At 42.9% G+C, this 17,680-nt stretch overlaps 1 protein-coding gene across 4 annotated transcripts in view; it reads left to right on the top strand.

Moving 5' to 3' along the window:
- Positions 1–7,152, top strand: part of LOC106581423 (myelin-associated neurite-outgrowth inhibitor) — a 50,850-nt gene extending 43,698 nt beyond the window's left edge. For 3 of the 4 annotated variants that reach the window (XM_045704025.2, XM_082966773.1, XM_045704023.2), the window contains 5 exons: positions 4,501–4,682; positions 4,933–4,977; positions 5,073–5,253; positions 5,479–5,610; positions 6,247–7,152. In XM_045704025.2, coding sequence (XP_045559981.1) covers positions 4,501–4,682; positions 4,933–4,977; positions 5,073–5,253; positions 5,479–5,594 — 524 coding nt within the window. In that variant the 3' untranslated portion in view covers positions 5,595–5,610; positions 6,247–7,152. The remainder of the gene's footprint in view (positions 1–4,500; positions 4,683–4,932; positions 4,978–5,072; positions 5,254–5,478; positions 5,611–6,246) is intronic. The other variant, XM_045704024.2, reaches the window with a different exon arrangement.
- Positions 7,153–17,680: the final 10,528 nt, after the last annotated feature.

Genomic DNA, 17,680 nt, shown 5'->3' with positions numbered 1-17,680 from the left:
GCAGCAGTACAGAACCATCACTAGACCAGCACATTCCTCACACGTTAGATGAGCAATTAAAGGGAAATTACACTCAAATCTAAACGTGTTCGTTTTATTTAAGCATTGCATATTTTCTCTATAAACAATTGTAATTTTGAGAGTGAAATATAAAAACGATCTAAAACCAGGAAATGTAAAACTGAGAAAACAACATAATTTGGGAATATATAAAACTCAGATTTTATAGGACCCCCTTAGAGTTGTTTATTAACCATTATTTGAACAGGTATATTGACAGAAAACACTGCACTACTTTCTCTTGTACGCTAAGGACCCTGGAGAGAAGAGAATAATGTGCCTATTTGAAAGCTCGAATGAGCTCGCAACATATTTCATTATTTTAAAGTAGCTCTCAAGCTAGAAAAGGTTGGAGACCCCTGGTATAGAGTAGTCAGCTTTCCCCCTGGTGGTTCTAGCAGAGTACTACACAGAGACCCTTTTCCAGCACACGACACACTGACGTCATGCACAGATGTGTGCGACTCATGGCTGCAGTAAGATGCCATCGCCTTCTGCACCAATTCAACATAGCCTAAATTTATGTTCTATTACTTCAAAACAAAATCACTTTCTTGGGTTCTCGTACACTTACAATTATGTTTTGTTTCTTGCTTAAAGATTATATTTGCTTGAAGATTATATTTGGTTGTGATCGTTTCAAAATAACTATTTTGGATGCAGCGGTTGTTAGCTAGAATGATGTAGGCTGTAACAAAAGCTAGCCAAAGATCCATTTTACTGGTTGAAGTGTTTTTTTAAGTATAATGCAGTTGATTTGCGATGATGACACAAACATTATATTAAGCAGGACATTCATACGAGCCTTAAAATCCAATTATAATCCAAAAGTAGTACGAAATGCACTCAAAAGCAACATGTAAATAGAGGCTTTTGTTGCTGCCGTTCTATAAGAACTCCCTCCAACTTGCGCGCATCGGCCTCGTGCGGCACTGTTTGCAAACACAGAAAGAGGTCTATAGAGCAGTCCTAGGGTAACCATCGACACATCACAATAACCCTCTATATATTGCCTAATAGTTTAATGTATGTAGCATAAAGCAATATAAGTAGCTAATAAGATATTGTGTAATTAATGTGGTGGATCTGAATCATGTCAGTGGCTTGATCTCCTTTACCTGTTCTAATCTGAAAACACTGGACAGGGGGAAGCAATATTTTAGATGCCTGCCTAATGCCTATACTCAGTGGTGTAAAAATACATTAAAGTACTACTTAAGTAGTTTTTTGGGGTATCTGTACTTTAGTATTTATATTTTTGTCAACTTTTACTTCACTACATTCCTAAAGAAAATAAAGTACTTTTTACTCCATACATTTTCCCTGACACCCAAAAGTATTCGTTACATTTTGACAGGAAATTGGTCAAATTCACACACTTATCATGGGAACATCCCTGATCATCCCTACTGCCTCTGCTCTGACGGACTCACTAAACACATGCTTCGTTTGTAAATTGTCTGAGTGTTGGAATGTGCCCCCTGACTATCCGTCAATAAAAAAAAGAAGAAAATTGTGCCGTCTGCTTTGCTTAATATACAGAATTTAAAACCAAAGACTTTTACTCAAGTAATATTTTACTGGGTGACTTTCACTAGGAGACTAGTGATGAGGCTCTACCACTAGGAGACTGTAGTGATGAGGCTCTACCACTAGGAGACTGTAGTGATGAGGCTCTACCACTAGGAGACTGTAGTGATGAGGCTCTACCACTAGGAGACTGTAGTGATGAGGCTCTACCACTAGGAGACTGTAGTGATGAGGCTCTACCACTAGGAGACTGTAGTGATGAGGCTCTACCACTAGGAGACTGTAGTGATGAGGCTCTACCACTAGGAGACTGTAGTGATGAGGCTCTACCACTAGGAGACTGTAGTGATGAGGCTCTACCACTAGGAGACTGTAGTGATGAGGCTCTACCACTAGGAGACTGTAGTGATGAGGCTCTACCACTAGGAGACTGTAGTGATGAGGCTCTACCACTAGGAGACTGTAGTGATGAGGCTCTACCACTAGGAGACTGTAGTGATGAGGCTCTACCACTAGGAGACTGTAGTGATGAGGCTCTACCACTAGGAGACTAGTGATGAGGCTCTACCACTAGGAGACTAGTGATGAGGCTCTACCACTAGGAGACTGTAGTGATGAGGCTCTACCACTAGGAGACTGTAGTGATGAGGCTCTACCACTAGGAGACTGTAGTGATGAGGCTCTACCACTAGGAGACTGTAGTGATGAGGCTCTACCACTAGGAGACTGTAGTGATGAGGCTCTACCACTAGGAGACTGTAGTGATGAGGCTCTACCACTAGGAGACTGTAGTGATGAGGCTCTACCACTAGGAGACTGTAGTGATGAGGCTCTACCACTAGGAGACTGTAGTGATGAGGCTCTACCACTAGGAGACTGTAGTGATGAGGCTCTACCACTAGGAGACTGTAGTGATGAGGCTCTACCACTAGGATACTGTAGTGATGAGGCTCCACCACTAGGAGACTGTAGTGATGAGGCTCTACCACTAGGAGACTGTAGTGATGAGGCTCTACCACTAGGAGACTGTAGTGATGAGGCTCTACCACTAGGAGACTGTAGTGATGAGGCTCTACCACTAGGAGACTGTAGTGATGAGGCTCTACCACTAGGAGACTGTAGTGATGAGGCTCTACCACTAGGAGACTGTAGTGATGAGGCTCTACCACTAGGAGACTGTAGTGATGAGGCTTTACTACTAGGAGACTGTAGTGATGTGGCTCCACCACTAGGAGACTGTAGTGACGAGGCTCTACCACTAGGAGACTGTAGTGACGAGGCTCTACCACTAGGAGACTGTAGTGACGAGGCTCTGCCACTAGGAGACTGTAGTGACGAGGCTCTGCCACTAGGAGAGTGTAGTGACGAGGCTCTGCCACTAGGAGACTGTAGTGACGAGGCTCTGCCACTAGGAGACTGTAGTGACGAGGCTCTGCCACTAGGAGACTGTAGTGATGAGGCTCTGCCACTAGGAGACTGTAGTGACGAGGCTCTGCCACTAGGAGACTGTAGTGATGAGGCTCTACCACTAGGAGACTGTAGTGACGAGGCTCTACCACTAGGAGACTGTAGTGATGAGGCTCTACCACTAGGAGACTGTAGTGATGAGGCTCTACCACTAGGAGACTGTATTGATGAGGTTCTACCACTAGGAGACTGTAGTGATGAGGCTCTACCACTAGGAGACTGTAGTGATGAGGCTCTACCACTAGGAGACTGTAGTGATGAGGCTCTACTACTAGGAGACTGTAGTGATGAGGCTCTACCACTAGGAGAGTGTAGTGATGAGGCTCTACCACTAGGAGACTGTAGTGATGATGTTTTACCACTAGGAGGAGACATTGACTAGTCATACTCTGACTAGATTGCATTCTATTGCAGTGTTCATTTTGGCACTATTTTTTTAAATTTACTCTAGTTGTAGTCAAAATGACAAAAACAGTGGGCCATTTTAGTCAACTAAATGCCCTTTCATTTTAGTCACATCAGATTTGTATTGCCTCATTAAACTATATTAAACAAATCACTGACTTCTATGTGCACAACCATACATAGCCTTGTCCTACCAACATATTTGAAGATAGAAATTCTGATAATAGACCTAACGTTATGTCAGAGGCATGTTTGTTCTACATACCATATGTCTATCTGAACGTTCCAAAACGTTGCATGCTGCTGAATGCAGGTTGTTAGCTATAGCTAGTTAATGAGGTAACATGACTGAACAAGGTCTGCAAGTAGCCTAGTTTTAGAGCGGACCACAATATGCTTCATGAATGGACGATAGAAAGAAACAAAACATAGAGCCAGTGGGTTATTATGGGTCATTATGGGTAATATTATGGGTAATATCATGGGTCATTATGGGTAACATTATGGGTAATATCATGGGTCATTATGGGTAATATCATGGGTTATTATGGGTAATAGTTGGGGTCATTATGGATCGTTATGGGTAATATTATGGGGTCATTATGGGTAATAGTTGGGGTCATTATGGGTAATATTATGGGTAATTTCTGAAAAGCTCTCAATCTCTCCAAAACCTCTTGTCCAGTCCATTTAGTAGTCTGATTTTAGTCACAGAGGTGATTTTGTCCCGTTTTAGTCAACAGAAATAATTTTCATTTAGTTAGTTTTTTCTGGGTCTATTTAGTCAGTTAAAGTCTCGTCAATTGCCACTGAAAAATAGGTGTTTCACAAATATTTTTGTCACTATTGTTGTTGATGAAATGAACACTGCTAAGGTACTACATTAGGACTGAGAGGAAGGATGTGTTACTCTGTCTTGGCCGCTGGAACTATGTTTCATCTCTCTCTTTCTGTGTGTGTGTGTGTGTGTGTGTGTGTGTGTGTGTGTGTGTGTGTGTGTGTGTGTGTGTGTGTGTGTGTGTGTGTGTGTGTGTGTAGGATACACAACAGCGGGTACTCCGTATAAAGTGCCCCCCACCCAGACGAACGGAGCTCCCCCACCCTACTCCCCCTCCCCCAACCCCTACCAAACAGCCATGTACCCCATCAGAAGTGCCTACCCCCAGCAGAGCATGCAGAACCTGCAGAGCATGCAGAACCTGCAGAACTTATATGCACAGGTAAGCACACATACCCTTCACACACACACACACACACACACACACACACCACACACACACACACACACACACACACACCCTACTCCTATCCTCAGCAGCTTCTATACAAACACACACACACACACCTATATACAATCCTAACCTCAGCATACACACACCCACCCTACTCCCTCAACATCTACCCTCAGTAGAACCTTTATGTACTGATAAGCACACACACACCCTAACCTCTCTCTCTGTCTCCCTGTAGGCAGCAGCGTATTATGGCCAGCCAGTGTATGCGGCCCAGCCCTATGTAAATCAACACACTACTCACATGCACACACACATCAACACACACAGACACACACTAACACAGACACACTCTAACCTCTGTCTCTGTGTCTGTAGGCGTATTACACCCAGCCTGTGTATGCTGCTCAGCCTCAGCCACATGTAATCCACCACACCACAGTGGTTCAGCCAAACAGCATGCCCTCAGCCCTCTACCCCGCCCCGGTCCAAGCCCCTAGAAACAACGGAATGGCTGCCATGGGGATGGTTGCCGGGACCACCATGGCTATGAGTGCAGGTAGGACAGATGACTGAGGAAGCTGATGTGGCTACGTCATGTTGACATCACGTGAACATGAAATATATTTTCTATTTCATTTCCAATGCAAAATGGGTTATTCTTATGCTAAAATGATTGTGTTTTTGGTGTAAGTTGTATTAGTTTGGTCTGCGTCATATAGACCCTAATGTTACGGTCAAAACTATAGTGACAAAATGACATGTTGTGGGTGTCGTCCTGTAGGAACCCTGTTGACCACGCCTCAGCACGCTCAGCTGGGTGCTCACCAACACGTCACCATGCCACAGTACCGGCCCCAGGGCACACCTGGTTACAGCTATGTCCCTCCCCACTGGTAGACACCGCCCCCAAGAGGTAAGTCATCCTAGAATTCCAAATGTCCACATTCCACTCTCAATCAATCCAATGTCTTCTCGCTCTTTCTCTGTGTCTATCTCTGTCATTTCAGATCTCTGTTTCTCTGTGTCTATCTCTGTCATTTCAGATCTCTGTTTCTCTGTGTCTATCTCTGTCATTTCAGATCTCTGTTTCTCTGTGTCTATCTCTGTTGTTTCAGATCTCTGTTTCTCTGTGTCTGTCATTTCAGATCTCTGTTTCTCTGTGTCTATCTCTGTCATTTCAGATCTCTGTTTCTCTGTGTCTATCTCTGTCATTTCAGATCTCTGTTTCTCTGTGTCTGTCGTTTCAGATCTCTGTTTCTCTGTGTCTATCTGTCGTTTCAGATCTCTGTTTCTCTGTGTCTATCTGTCGTTTCAGATCTCTGTTTCTCTGTGTCTATCTGTCGTTTCAGATCTCTGTTTCTCTGTGTCTATCTGTCGTTTCAGATCTCTGTTTCTCTGTGTCTATCTGTCGTTTCAGATCTCTGTTTCTCTGTGTCTATCTCTGTCATTTCAGATCTCTGTTTCTCTGTGTCTATCTCTGTCATTTCAGATCTCTGTTTCTCTGTGTCTGTCGTTTCAGATCTCTGTTTCTCTGTCTCTGTCGTTTCAGATCTGGAGTCCAACGTATGCAACTACTCCAGTCTTACACGGGCTTCTTATGGTCACCACGGCAACCTCACATCTGTCTGCAACAACAAAACTAAAGAGCAACGGACACTTGCTGCATTCTGTAGTGTTTTATAAAAGCTGCTTTTTTTTATTCTTTTTTTACTCAACGATTCTTTTCTTCTCCTTTGATTTGCCAATATGTCATTGCATTGTTTTCTTTTGTTTGTTTTATTTATTTATTTTTTTCTATTTTTTTTTTTTACATCATTTCAATTTTTCCATTGTCATTGGAACTCCAGAGTGATTGACCAATCATGGGTGTCTGTTGCTCTGCTTGTGGTCCGTGTTCTGTTGGTGTGTTCCAGTTCCAATGGTGGGAATGTACTGGACACTTCCTCCACCACCTTCATCATCACGCCATCATCAATTTATGCTGCCAAATTTTCTACCGATTAGATGTCAGCACAGGGTTTTGATTTCATTCATTTCTATTTGTTTTAATCCCTTCATTTTCCTTTCCAACAAAGCACTGTCTTGGAACAGCATACCTCTTGTTTTTCTCTTTGTTAATATCCTCTGTTCTACTTCTCCTTCTGATCTTCAGTTCATCTTCCACTTCTGATAACAAGGGTTGTCTTCCAGCTTCTAGCTGTTTCTTAGATCCGCTATCTGACTGGATCCGCTGCCTGACTAGATCTGTAACGACTAGATCTGCTGTGTGGCTGTAAAGACATGGTATGCATCATCACAAGGTCACAGTACTTACCAGTTACTGAATTCATCTCAAGATAGAGGCCATTTATCATTTAGCTTAAACTGATAAATTATCAAATGTGAATATATTTATATAGCTGTGTGTACAGGATGTGTGGTCATGCACACAGTCACCCACATACATACACACATACACACACATAAATACACACAAAGTCATACTTAAAGCAGGATCACTTAATGTCAATCAAATAATCATACATGGATTCAAACGTGTGCCAACACAGTTAAACACACACATATACATACGCCCTCTCTCTCACACACACACACACAAACACACACACACAGTACATTAGACCACCACTCAGACTGATTGTTTATTGAAGAACATGTTTAGGAGTTAAAGGGATGTGGAAGCACTTGGCAGGGTGACGTGGCAGAGGAGGGAAAGTGGTGGGTCAGGAGGGGGAGTGGAGGGTCAGGAGGGGGAGAGGAGGGTCAGGAGGGGGAGAGGAGGGTCAGGAGGGGGAGAGGAGGGTCAGGAGGGGGAGAGGAGGGTCAGGAGGGGGAGAGGAGGATCAGGAGGGGGAGAGGAGGATCAGGAGGGGGAGAGGAGGGTCAGGAGGGGGAGAGGAGGGTCAGGAGGGGGAGAGGAGGGTCAGGAGGGGGAGAGGAGGATCAGGAGGGGGAGAGGAGGGTCAGGAGGGGGAGAGGAGGGTCAGGAGGGGGAGAGGAGGGTCAGGAGGGGGAGAGGAGAGTGCAGCAGGGAACAGTGTGTATACCATGTTTCAGGGTATAGATGAGTATGAATCACAGTTAGCATCTGTGGGGCACGGGTCATTACAAAGCATTTACAGTGTATCAAAGTAGATCAAGTCGTTAATTGCAATAATAAGATAAAATGCCTCGTTATACGGTTACCGCACAGTAATTATTTTATAGTCATTTAGAATTAAAATCATTTTTAAATTCTTATTCTGGTAATCCTTAAATCTGGATTACGGGCTGTGTATCCAGCCACAATCCATTTGAATCACTGTTACTGTATTCTGAGGTGGCAGCAGTACATATCAGAGTTCACTGTTACTGTATTCTGAGGTGGCAGCAGTACATATCAGAGTTATTGTAATAATTTCACGAGGAAGCGTTGCACAATAAAAAATAAACCTGACAACAATCATTTCTACTAGGTACCAGGTAGCTAGGCTTTGTAGTGAAACAGAGAGGCAGTTTGAACCGTCATTTAAGAAAACAAACCAATAGATATCAAGCGTTCAGTAAGGTTTCCTTAGTCCTGATAATGTTTGTACTAGTTAGTATAAATATCAACAAAAGAAAATGGCTTATTGTTCCTGAGCATTTATTTAATCAACCACTGTTTCATATTGAGGTTAAGAAAAAGATGGGGTGTTTTTCCTTCCGTGGTCTTCTGAGCATAAGGATGGTTCATATTCAGGTGTACTGTAGCATGGAGCATCATGCATCACAATGCAGTCTATTTATACACTGAGTGGTTGTGTGTTACTGCAAAGCAACATGAAGATATCCACCACCTTTAGAATCTAAAACCAGAGGGTGTGAAGGAAGGAAGGAAGGAAGGAAGGAAGGAGGGTGAGAGCAATGTCTGATTTCTGTCTATCACTGGTGATGTATTTTAGTAACTGTTGTTTATTCCAGACATGATCTGTCTGAAAATCTGTTCCTCAATTCAAGTCTAATAATTCGTTACTTAATGACCTCCACATCCTGCCATCGGGGTTGGAACTGGTCTGATTCTCAATCTCTCTTCCTCAATTTTACTCTCTGTGGCTCTGTGTTCCAGCTCTCTCCCCCTCTCTCTGTGGCTCTCTCTCTCTGTGGCTCTGTGTTCCAGCTCTCTCCCCCTCTCTCTGTGGCTCTCTCTCTCTGTGGCTCTGTGTTCCAGCTCTCTCCCCCTCTCTCTGTGGCTCTGTTCCAGCTCTCTCTCTCTCTCTCTCTCTCTCTCTCTCTCCTCTCTCTCTCTCTCTCCTCTCTCTCTCTCTCTCTCTCTCTCTCTCTCTCTCTCTCACTCTCTCTCTCTCTGTGGCTCTGTGTTCCAGCTCTCTCTCTCTCTCTCTCTCTCTCTCTCTGTGTCTCTGTCTCTCTCTCTGTGTCTCTCTCACTCTCTCTCTCTCTCTGGCTCTGTGTTCCAGCTCTCTCCCCTCTCTGGCTCTGTGTTCCAGCTCTCTCCCCTCTCTCTCTCTCTGTGGCTCTGTTCCAGCTCTCTCTCCTCTCTCTCTGTGGCTCTGTTCCAGCTCTCTCTCCTCTCTCTCTGTGGCTCTGTGTTCCAGCTCTCTCTCCTCTCTCTCTGTGGCTCTGTGTTCCAGCTCTCTTTCTTTCTTTCTTTCTTTCTTTCTTTCTTTCTTTCTTTCTTTCTTTCTTTCTTTCTCTATCGTACTCTCTCTGTGGCTCTCTCTCTCTCTCTCTCTCTCTGTGGCTCTCTCTGTCTGTGGCTCTCTCTCTGTCTGTGGCTCTGTTTTCCAGCTTTCTCTCCCCCCCCCCCCTTCTTCTCCCTCTCTCACCCCCCTTAAGCGTTGGTACCTCTTCATAACAGAGATAAAGTGATGATACAGGTCATGAGAAGTGAAGTGTAATGGCAGACAGACTGGAACCATGTAGATGACAGTAAGCAGGACTGTTTCCTGTAATACAATCTAATCCTATCTGAGGATGGACTCTGGATGTGGGGTCACTAACCCACCAGAGTCTGGTGCCCAGTCTGACATCAACCTCTACCTCCACACATCATGTTGATCTGAGACGTTTGGATGTGTTGAAGCAAGATGGTTGTTCAACTCCACTGAACCTTCCAGAAGGCTACTGTAGGTGGAGCTATTACCATGTTGCTTACACCCATCTGATGCTTTAAAAGCAACTAAAAAGGGGATCATTTTGGAACGGCGAAGGAATTCCCTCCAGTATTCTACACCTCAGCCTAAAATAGGAAACAGAATATGTTGGACTTCCTGAGCCGTGTAAAGTTGAGCGCTTTTTACCATAAGTGTTATTTAAGGTTTAACTGCAATTTGGTGTTTATTATTCATACATAGAGCACAAGTCTGAGGGTCCGCTATCCCACACACTCTGAGGGGGCTTGTTTCTGACTTTCTCGCTCACACTTGTTTGCATGCCTGTGTTTTGGATGGGAGTGATGTAATGAATAGGGTCCGGGCCAGTTCCATTTCAACGCTGTCATTTCAGGAAGGGAACTGAATTTCAGCTCATTCTGAGTGGAAATGGAATTGACCCCAGCCCTGATTAACATTTAACTGCAGAGCTCAACGGAGGATATATTTGAAGGTATTTTTACTCATACGCTATCAACTTATGAGTCCTTCGCCTTTTGTATCATTCCATCTCTGAATACGTTTTTTTTAAAATGTGAAAGAAGTTAAAGATCCTTTAAAGATGTTAAAAGATTATTTGTTGTTGATGTTTTTGTGTATTTTGCTCTTCATTTCTTCACAACTATGTCAAATCAAGATGGTGTTTGTATGTTTAAATACCCACTCAAACATCCACCTCTCCCCCACTTCTCTCTCTCTCTCTTTTGCCTCTGTGGTCATGTCTTAGCAGTTTCCTCAAAGTAAAACACTACTATTCGAGGAATAGTGCACTTAATTTTGTGTTTTTCCCTCAATGTTCTGCAGTTTTTTATTTCACTTGTTGGAGATTTCTAAAATAATAATTTGAACACTAAATGTGGTGCAAAAAGTGGAAATTCCTCGTCTTCCAAAATACTTTTATCCCTGGAGCGAGTTTAGGAACAACCCCCTTGAAGTTTTGTACCCAGTTTGCACAAACAATGGTAACATTACCATACCGTTGTGGCAAACCATTGCGTGAACTGAATTGTATGTTAGCTATTGGTCCAGTGTTGCGGACCCATGTCAGGCTTGTGATATGAAGTGTAAATCTGTTTTTCATTTCTTTTTTTATGTTTTTGTTAATTTTTTGTTTTTATTTTTTGAAGATCAGTTAGTGATCTTCGTACCATAACTAAGCCAAGTTTGTTATTGTATAATATTTACTGTAAGATGTAGAACATTGAATAACTATTAAAATATTCCTATAAAAGGAATTTTGTCTTTTGTCAAGTGTTTCTTTCCATTAAATATAGTAGAAGTGGGTGTGTACTAGAAGCAGTGGTATGACTAACACAACCAGTAGTGATGGGTGGACAGGGGAGTGGCTGGGTACTGTAAGGTGTGGTTACATTACAACTGCTTTAGGTAATAGTAGTGGTAGGTGGGTGAATTCGTAGCCTCTGACTATTGTGATGGGTTAAGCCTACAGATTTCATTAAGGTCCAATTGCACACATGGTAGAGGTCTTGCTGCTGATCCTACAGACCATGAAAGTGTGTGTGGGTGTAACCTATTGAGAAAGAGATGTCGGTCTTTCACTTCTAGCAATAAACACCACTCCCTATGCAAACACACACACTGATGGCACAATCAGGGAGCCCAGCAAACAGAGAGTTGCAGTAGTCCAGATGGGATATGACAAGCGCCTAGATTAGGACAAGATGATCAGGCCCTGCTGAACCCCAGGGTTCTGTGTCAGTGCTGTCATCATCCCCAGACTGATGGATGAGTGAAGCTGAGAGCCCAGACTGATAGGGTGAAGTTGAGAGTCCAGACTGATGGAGGAGTGAAGCTGAGAGTCTAGACTGATGGATGAGTGAAGTTGAGAGTCCAGACTGATGGAGGAGTGAAGCTGCAACCCAGACTGATGGAGGAGTGAAGCTGAGAGCCCAGACTGATGAGGTGAAGCTGAGAACCAGACTGATAGGGTGAAGTTGAGAGCCAGACTGATGGAGGAGTGAAGCTGAGAGTCCAGACTGATGGAGGAGTGAAGCTGAGAGCCCAGACTGATGGAGGAGTGAAGCTGAGAGTCCAGACTGATGGAGGAGTGAAGCTGAGAGCCCAGACTGATGGAGGAGTGAAGCTGAGAGCCCAGACTGATGGAGGAGTGAAGCTGAGAGTCCAGACTGATGGAGGAGTGAAGTTGAGAGCCCAGACTGATGGGGTGAAGTAGATCATAATGACCATAGCGTTTCCAGACCTGGCTAGTAGATAATAGGGACCATAGTTTCCAGACCTAGCTAGTAGATAATAATCACCATAGAGATTCTGTAGGTTATTATTCATGTCTAATGGTGATGACCATAAACTATATCTATGGTAATAAAGATTGCTCTGTCTCCATCTTCCCCTAATGTCTGGGGCAGTACAGCTGGCTATCTGTCCATCCTCCATTAATGTCTGGGGCAGTACAGCTGGCTATCTGTCCATCCTCCATTAATGTCTGGGGCAGTACAGCTGGCTATCTGTCCATCTTCCCCTAGGGTCTGGGGCAGTACAGCTGTCTATCTGTCCATCCTCCCCTAGGGTCTGGGGCAGTACAGCTGGCTATCTGTCCATCCTCCCCTAGGGTCTGGGGCAGTACAGCTGTCTATCTGTCCATCTTCCCCTAGGGTCTGGGGCAGTACAGCTGGCTATCTGTCCATCCTCCCCTAGGGTCTGGGGCAGTACAGCTGGCTATCTGTCCATCTTCCCCTAGGGTCTGGGGCAGTACAGCTGTCTATCTGTCCATCTTCCCCTAGGGTCTGGGGCAGTATAGCTGTCTATCTGTCCATCTTCCCCTAGGGTCTGGGGCAGTACAGCTGGCTATCTGTCCATCCTCCCCTAGGGTCTGGGGCAGTACAGCTGTCTATCTGTCCATCTTCCCCTAGGGTCTGGGGCAGTATAGCTGTCTATCTGTCCATCTTCCCCTAGGGTCTGGGGCAGTACAGCTGTCTATCTGTCCATCCTCCCCTAGGGTCTGGGGCAGTACAGCTGTCTATCTGTCCATCTTCCCCTAGGGTCTGGGGCAGTACAGCTGTCTATCTGTCCATCTTCCCCTAGGGTCTGGGGCAGTACAGCTGGCTATCTGTCCATCCTCCCCTAGGGTCTGGGGCAGTACAGCTGGCTATCTGTCCATCCTCCCCTAGGGTCTGGGGCAGTACAGCTGGCAACCACCGTGTAAATAGTAATCACTCACTGTACTGGTGGGGGTGGGATCCTCCATGAACCTGTCAGTGATTGCTATCTTATGCTAATGTTCTTTCTGTCGCTAGTTCTCAATAATGTATGTGGGTAATTAAAGGTTTAAAAAAACAGAAGGATGTCACATTGTGCATGATTGCGTAGATACATACCTGCCAGGTACTTTCACCCTGTCATCATAACACCATTCAGAGTCAGTGAAGTGTTCCCCTGTATCCCTGACAAAACACATCACTACACACACCACTACACACACCTGTTGGACTAGCTGTCACATTAATGATCACACACTGGTAAATAGCTGACATGCAGTAGTTATACAGCTCCAGGCCTGAGGGTGATAGAAGAAGTCAGTTGGAACATGGTTACTGTGGAAAAACTGGTATAAATCCCAGCACTCACACCCTGTAGGAGAGAAATGGTTACGGCAATCCCTGCATGTACAGTACTAACCAGGTATACAGTACATTATGTAATACCGGTTCTGAAGGATCCCATGACCCTTCACAACAATACCCATTCCACCATGATAAATTGTCATGACAATGAGCTGTTATAATGTCATGGATAAGGGCTAGTTATGTCTTGGTCAGGTAATGTGTTAAAGGTTATGGTATCTGTAATGTAACTTTTCAAATTTTTACATTTACATTTTAGGCACTTAGCAGACGCTCTTATCCAAAGTGACGTACAGTTAGTAAATTCATCTTAACCTCTACAGGATCAGTGTTTCCCCCCCCGCAGGACAATTGAGCTAACGTGTGCTAATGTGATTAGCATGATGTTGTAAATGACAAGAACATTTCCCAGGACATAGACATGTCTTATATGGGCAGAAAGCTTAAATTCTTGTTAATTTAACTGCACTATCCAATTTACAGTAGCTATTACAGTGAAAAAATATCATGGTATTGTTTGAGGAGAGTCCACAAGAAAAAACTTTTATCACGGCAACTGGTTTGATACATTCACCTCTGAAGGTAATTTGTGTCCTTACATTCAGTAACCTTGCTCTGATTTGTCATCCTGAGGGTCCCAGAGATAAAATGTAGCATAGTTATGTTTGATAAAATCATATTTTTTTATTCAAATGTAGGAACTGGGTTCTACAGTTTGAACCCCCTGTTTGGACCCCCCCCTCATCTACATGTGTGAAGGTTAGTGTATTTTCTGTAGGGAAGCTAATTATTCATAATTGATGACATTCCTGGGAGTGTGTAAATGTTATTTTTTTATTACCATATCATTTTTGTATGATCTCTATAGTCATGTACTTGAAAATGTATCAACTGACCAATTTGGCACATTTGGGCAGACTTGATACAAATTTTGAACAGTAATGCAATGGTTCATTGGATCAGTCTAAAACTTTGCACATACACTGCTGTGGCCAAAATCTAAATCTAAATTGCGCCTAGACTCCTAAGTGATATATTGACCTTTCTCTTGCATTTCTAAGATGATGGAATAAAGAAAATCATAGAAAACTCATGTTTTTTTCTTTGTATTACCGTTTACCAGATCTAATGTGTTATATTCTCCTACATGAATTTCCCATTTCCACAAACTTCAAAGTGTTTCCTTTCTAATAGTATCAAGAATATGCATATCCTTGCTTCAGGTCCTGAGCTATAGGCAGTTAGATTTGGGTGTAATTTTAGGCGAAAATTTAAAAAAAGGGTCTGATCCTTAAGATAGTCATAGTAAGGACATTTTTCCACTCGAAGGGCAAGTATTCTTTTTATTTCTTCTTATGATATATTTATTTGTGGGGTGGGGGGGTGAGGAGGGGGTGCGAGGGGGGTCTTGTAGGATTACTTAAGATACTCAATCCCTTTTTCAGTAAACTGGAACACAAAGCAGGCAGCAGGTCCTTAGAACTTCTTGTTTTCATTCTGACTAACAGTCATTATTGCTCAAGTAACATTGGGCGATATTGCATTCTTCAACACACACACACACTTGATGCAAGGCAGCTATTGCACAAAATAAATCCATCTCAGAACCCAGACTCATTGAGTTGATTGTTAACCATCTCTATCAAGGTGTTTTCCCATAACTCACGGTATGCCGGACTTCACATGATGCCATTGTTGGTGCAAAACATTAAATAAAAAATATGCTGTATATATTTATGTATTCATTTGTTTGTTTATTTATTTATTATTCCTTCATTAATTTATCAGACATGAAATGTGCATTTTATTCAAACATTATGTAATTTGACGCAGAATGGTGTTAATTGAGGACATAGGTTAAACCATATTTCAGTTGAGGACATATTGTTTTCAAGGCCACCAGATCCTGAACAGCGGGCAGGCTGCAGTATTGACAGATTCAATAAAAAGGCATAACAAGTTGAGACAGAGCAGGGCGTTTCATTATTTAGAGGTTTTTTTCCCCTCTGGAGAGAACAGGATGAAGAATATCCATCATTGTTGACCAGCATATCCTGTACTGTAAATGTACTGCATTATACTGGCAGCAGAATGACTGCAGTGCAATCTACAGCATTAACGTTGTAAAATACATGTATGATATTTTACTGTGTCACAGGTGAGGCCCCAACTAGCGGCCCTCCCCCTCCTTACGCGCGAACCCTCGTCTCTAATCCGGCGAGAACGAGGGCGCGTGTACGTAAAACATACGCATTCCCCGGGAGAATATCATGCAAGGAGAGCACAGCTGTGTGAAACTAGCCACTATAAGGATTAGACACAATAGTGGAATTTTCTGTTGGCCTTTAAAATAAAAGTTACGCATTGAAACTGATCCAAACAGATACAAATAGTGGAATAATGCCATATTTGGACTAGATTATGCTTAACAAGGTCGGAATGTTTTTATATCACTTACAAAAAAAATACAATAATTAATTATTCGACAATAAACAGTAATTGCATTTTCTCCCCAGTCCCTAAACGTCGTGAAAGAAGATGATAGTAAACACTTTGAAGCAGGAAACAACAGTGACTCGGTCAATAAAAAAGTGGTCAGATGAAGCAGATGCTAAACTACAGGACTGTTTTGCAAGCACAGACTGGAATATGTTCCGGGATTCTTCCGATGGCATTGAGGAGTACACCACATCAGTAACTGGCTTCATCAATAAGTGCATCGAAGACGTCATATCCACAGTGACTGTACGTACATACAGCTGAAATCGGAAGTTTACATACACCTTAGCCAAATAAATGTAAACTCAGTTTTTCACAATTCCTGACATTTAATCCTAGTAAAAAATTATCTGTTTTAGGTCAGTTAGGTTCACCACTTTATTTTAAGAATGTGAAATGTCAGAATAATAGTAGAGAGAATGATTTATTTCAGCTTTTATTTCTTTCATAACATTCCCAGTGGGTCAGAAGTTTACATACACTCAATTAGTATTTGGTAGCATTGCCTTTTAATTGTTTAACTTGAGTCAAACTTTTCGGGTAGCCTTCCACAAGCTTCCCACAATAAATTGGGTGAATCTTGGCCCATTCCTCCTGACAGAGCTGGTGTAACTGAGTCAGGTATGTAGGCCTCTTTGCTCACACACGCTTTTTCAGTTCTGCCCACAAATTTTCTATAGGATTGAGGTCAGGGCTATGTGATGGCCACTCCAATACCTTGACTTTGTTGTCCTTAAGCCATTTTGCCACAACTTTGGAAGTATGCTTGGGGTCATTGCCCATTTGGAAGACCCATTTGCGACCAAGCTTTAACTTCCTGACTGATGTCTTGAGATGTTGCTTCAATATATCCACATAATTTTCCTCCAAACATAACGATGGTCATTATGGCCAAACAGTTCTATTTTTCTTTCATCAGACCACAGGACATTTCTCCAAAAAGTACGATCTTTGTCCCCATGTGCAGTCGCAAACCGTAGTCTGGCTTTTTTTATGGCGGTTTTGGAGCAGTGGCTTCTTTCTTGCTGAGCGGCCTTTCAGGTTATGTTTTTATAGGACTCCTTTCACGGTGGATATAGATACTTTTGTACCGGTTTCCTCCAGCATCTTCACAAGGTCCTTTGCTGTTGTTCTGGGATTGATTTGCACTTTTCACACCAAAGTACGTTCATTTCTAGGAGACAGAATGCGTCTCCTTCCTGAGTGGTATGACGGCTGCGTGGTCCCATGGTGTTTATCCTTGCGTACTATTGTTTGTACAGATGAACGTGGTACCTTCAGGCGTTTGGAAATTGCTCCCAAGGATGAACCAGACTTGTGGAGGTCTACAATTTTTTTTCTGAGGTCTTGTCTGATTTCTTTTGATTTTCCCATGATGTCAAGCAAAGAGGCACTGAGTTTGAAGGTAGGCCTTGAAATACAATTTGATCTCAACTAGATTGAAGCATTCATTCTATCGATCTATTACATTATTTTGTTGAGCAAGGGTTGATTTAGTCTGCTACGTCAACATATAATGGCAGAAGAGAAGCTGCATGTATCTAATTATAGACAAGTTGACTAACAAATAGCCTACCAAAATGTCAGAAATGATAAGCAGAAACATAACTAAAAAAGGCAGCAACAAAAATCCTGCACCCCCTGTCAAAAAATCTTTCTGCAGTCAACCTAATTAGCACGTGGAGTAATGATTGCTTTTTATGAATTTTTAAAACATTTTTTAAAACGCTTTATCTGCCTTTCCAATGAAAAC

The sequence above is a fragment of the Salmo salar genome, chromosome 20 (genome assembly GCF_965601325.2).
Source record: "Salmo salar chromosome 20, fSalSal1, whole genome shotgun sequence".
Lineage (NCBI taxonomy): Eukaryota > Metazoa > Chordata > Actinopteri > Salmoniformes > Salmonidae > Salmo > Salmo salar.
Note: the sequence above shows the minus strand (reverse complement) of the source record. Positions and strands in the feature narration are given on the sequence as shown.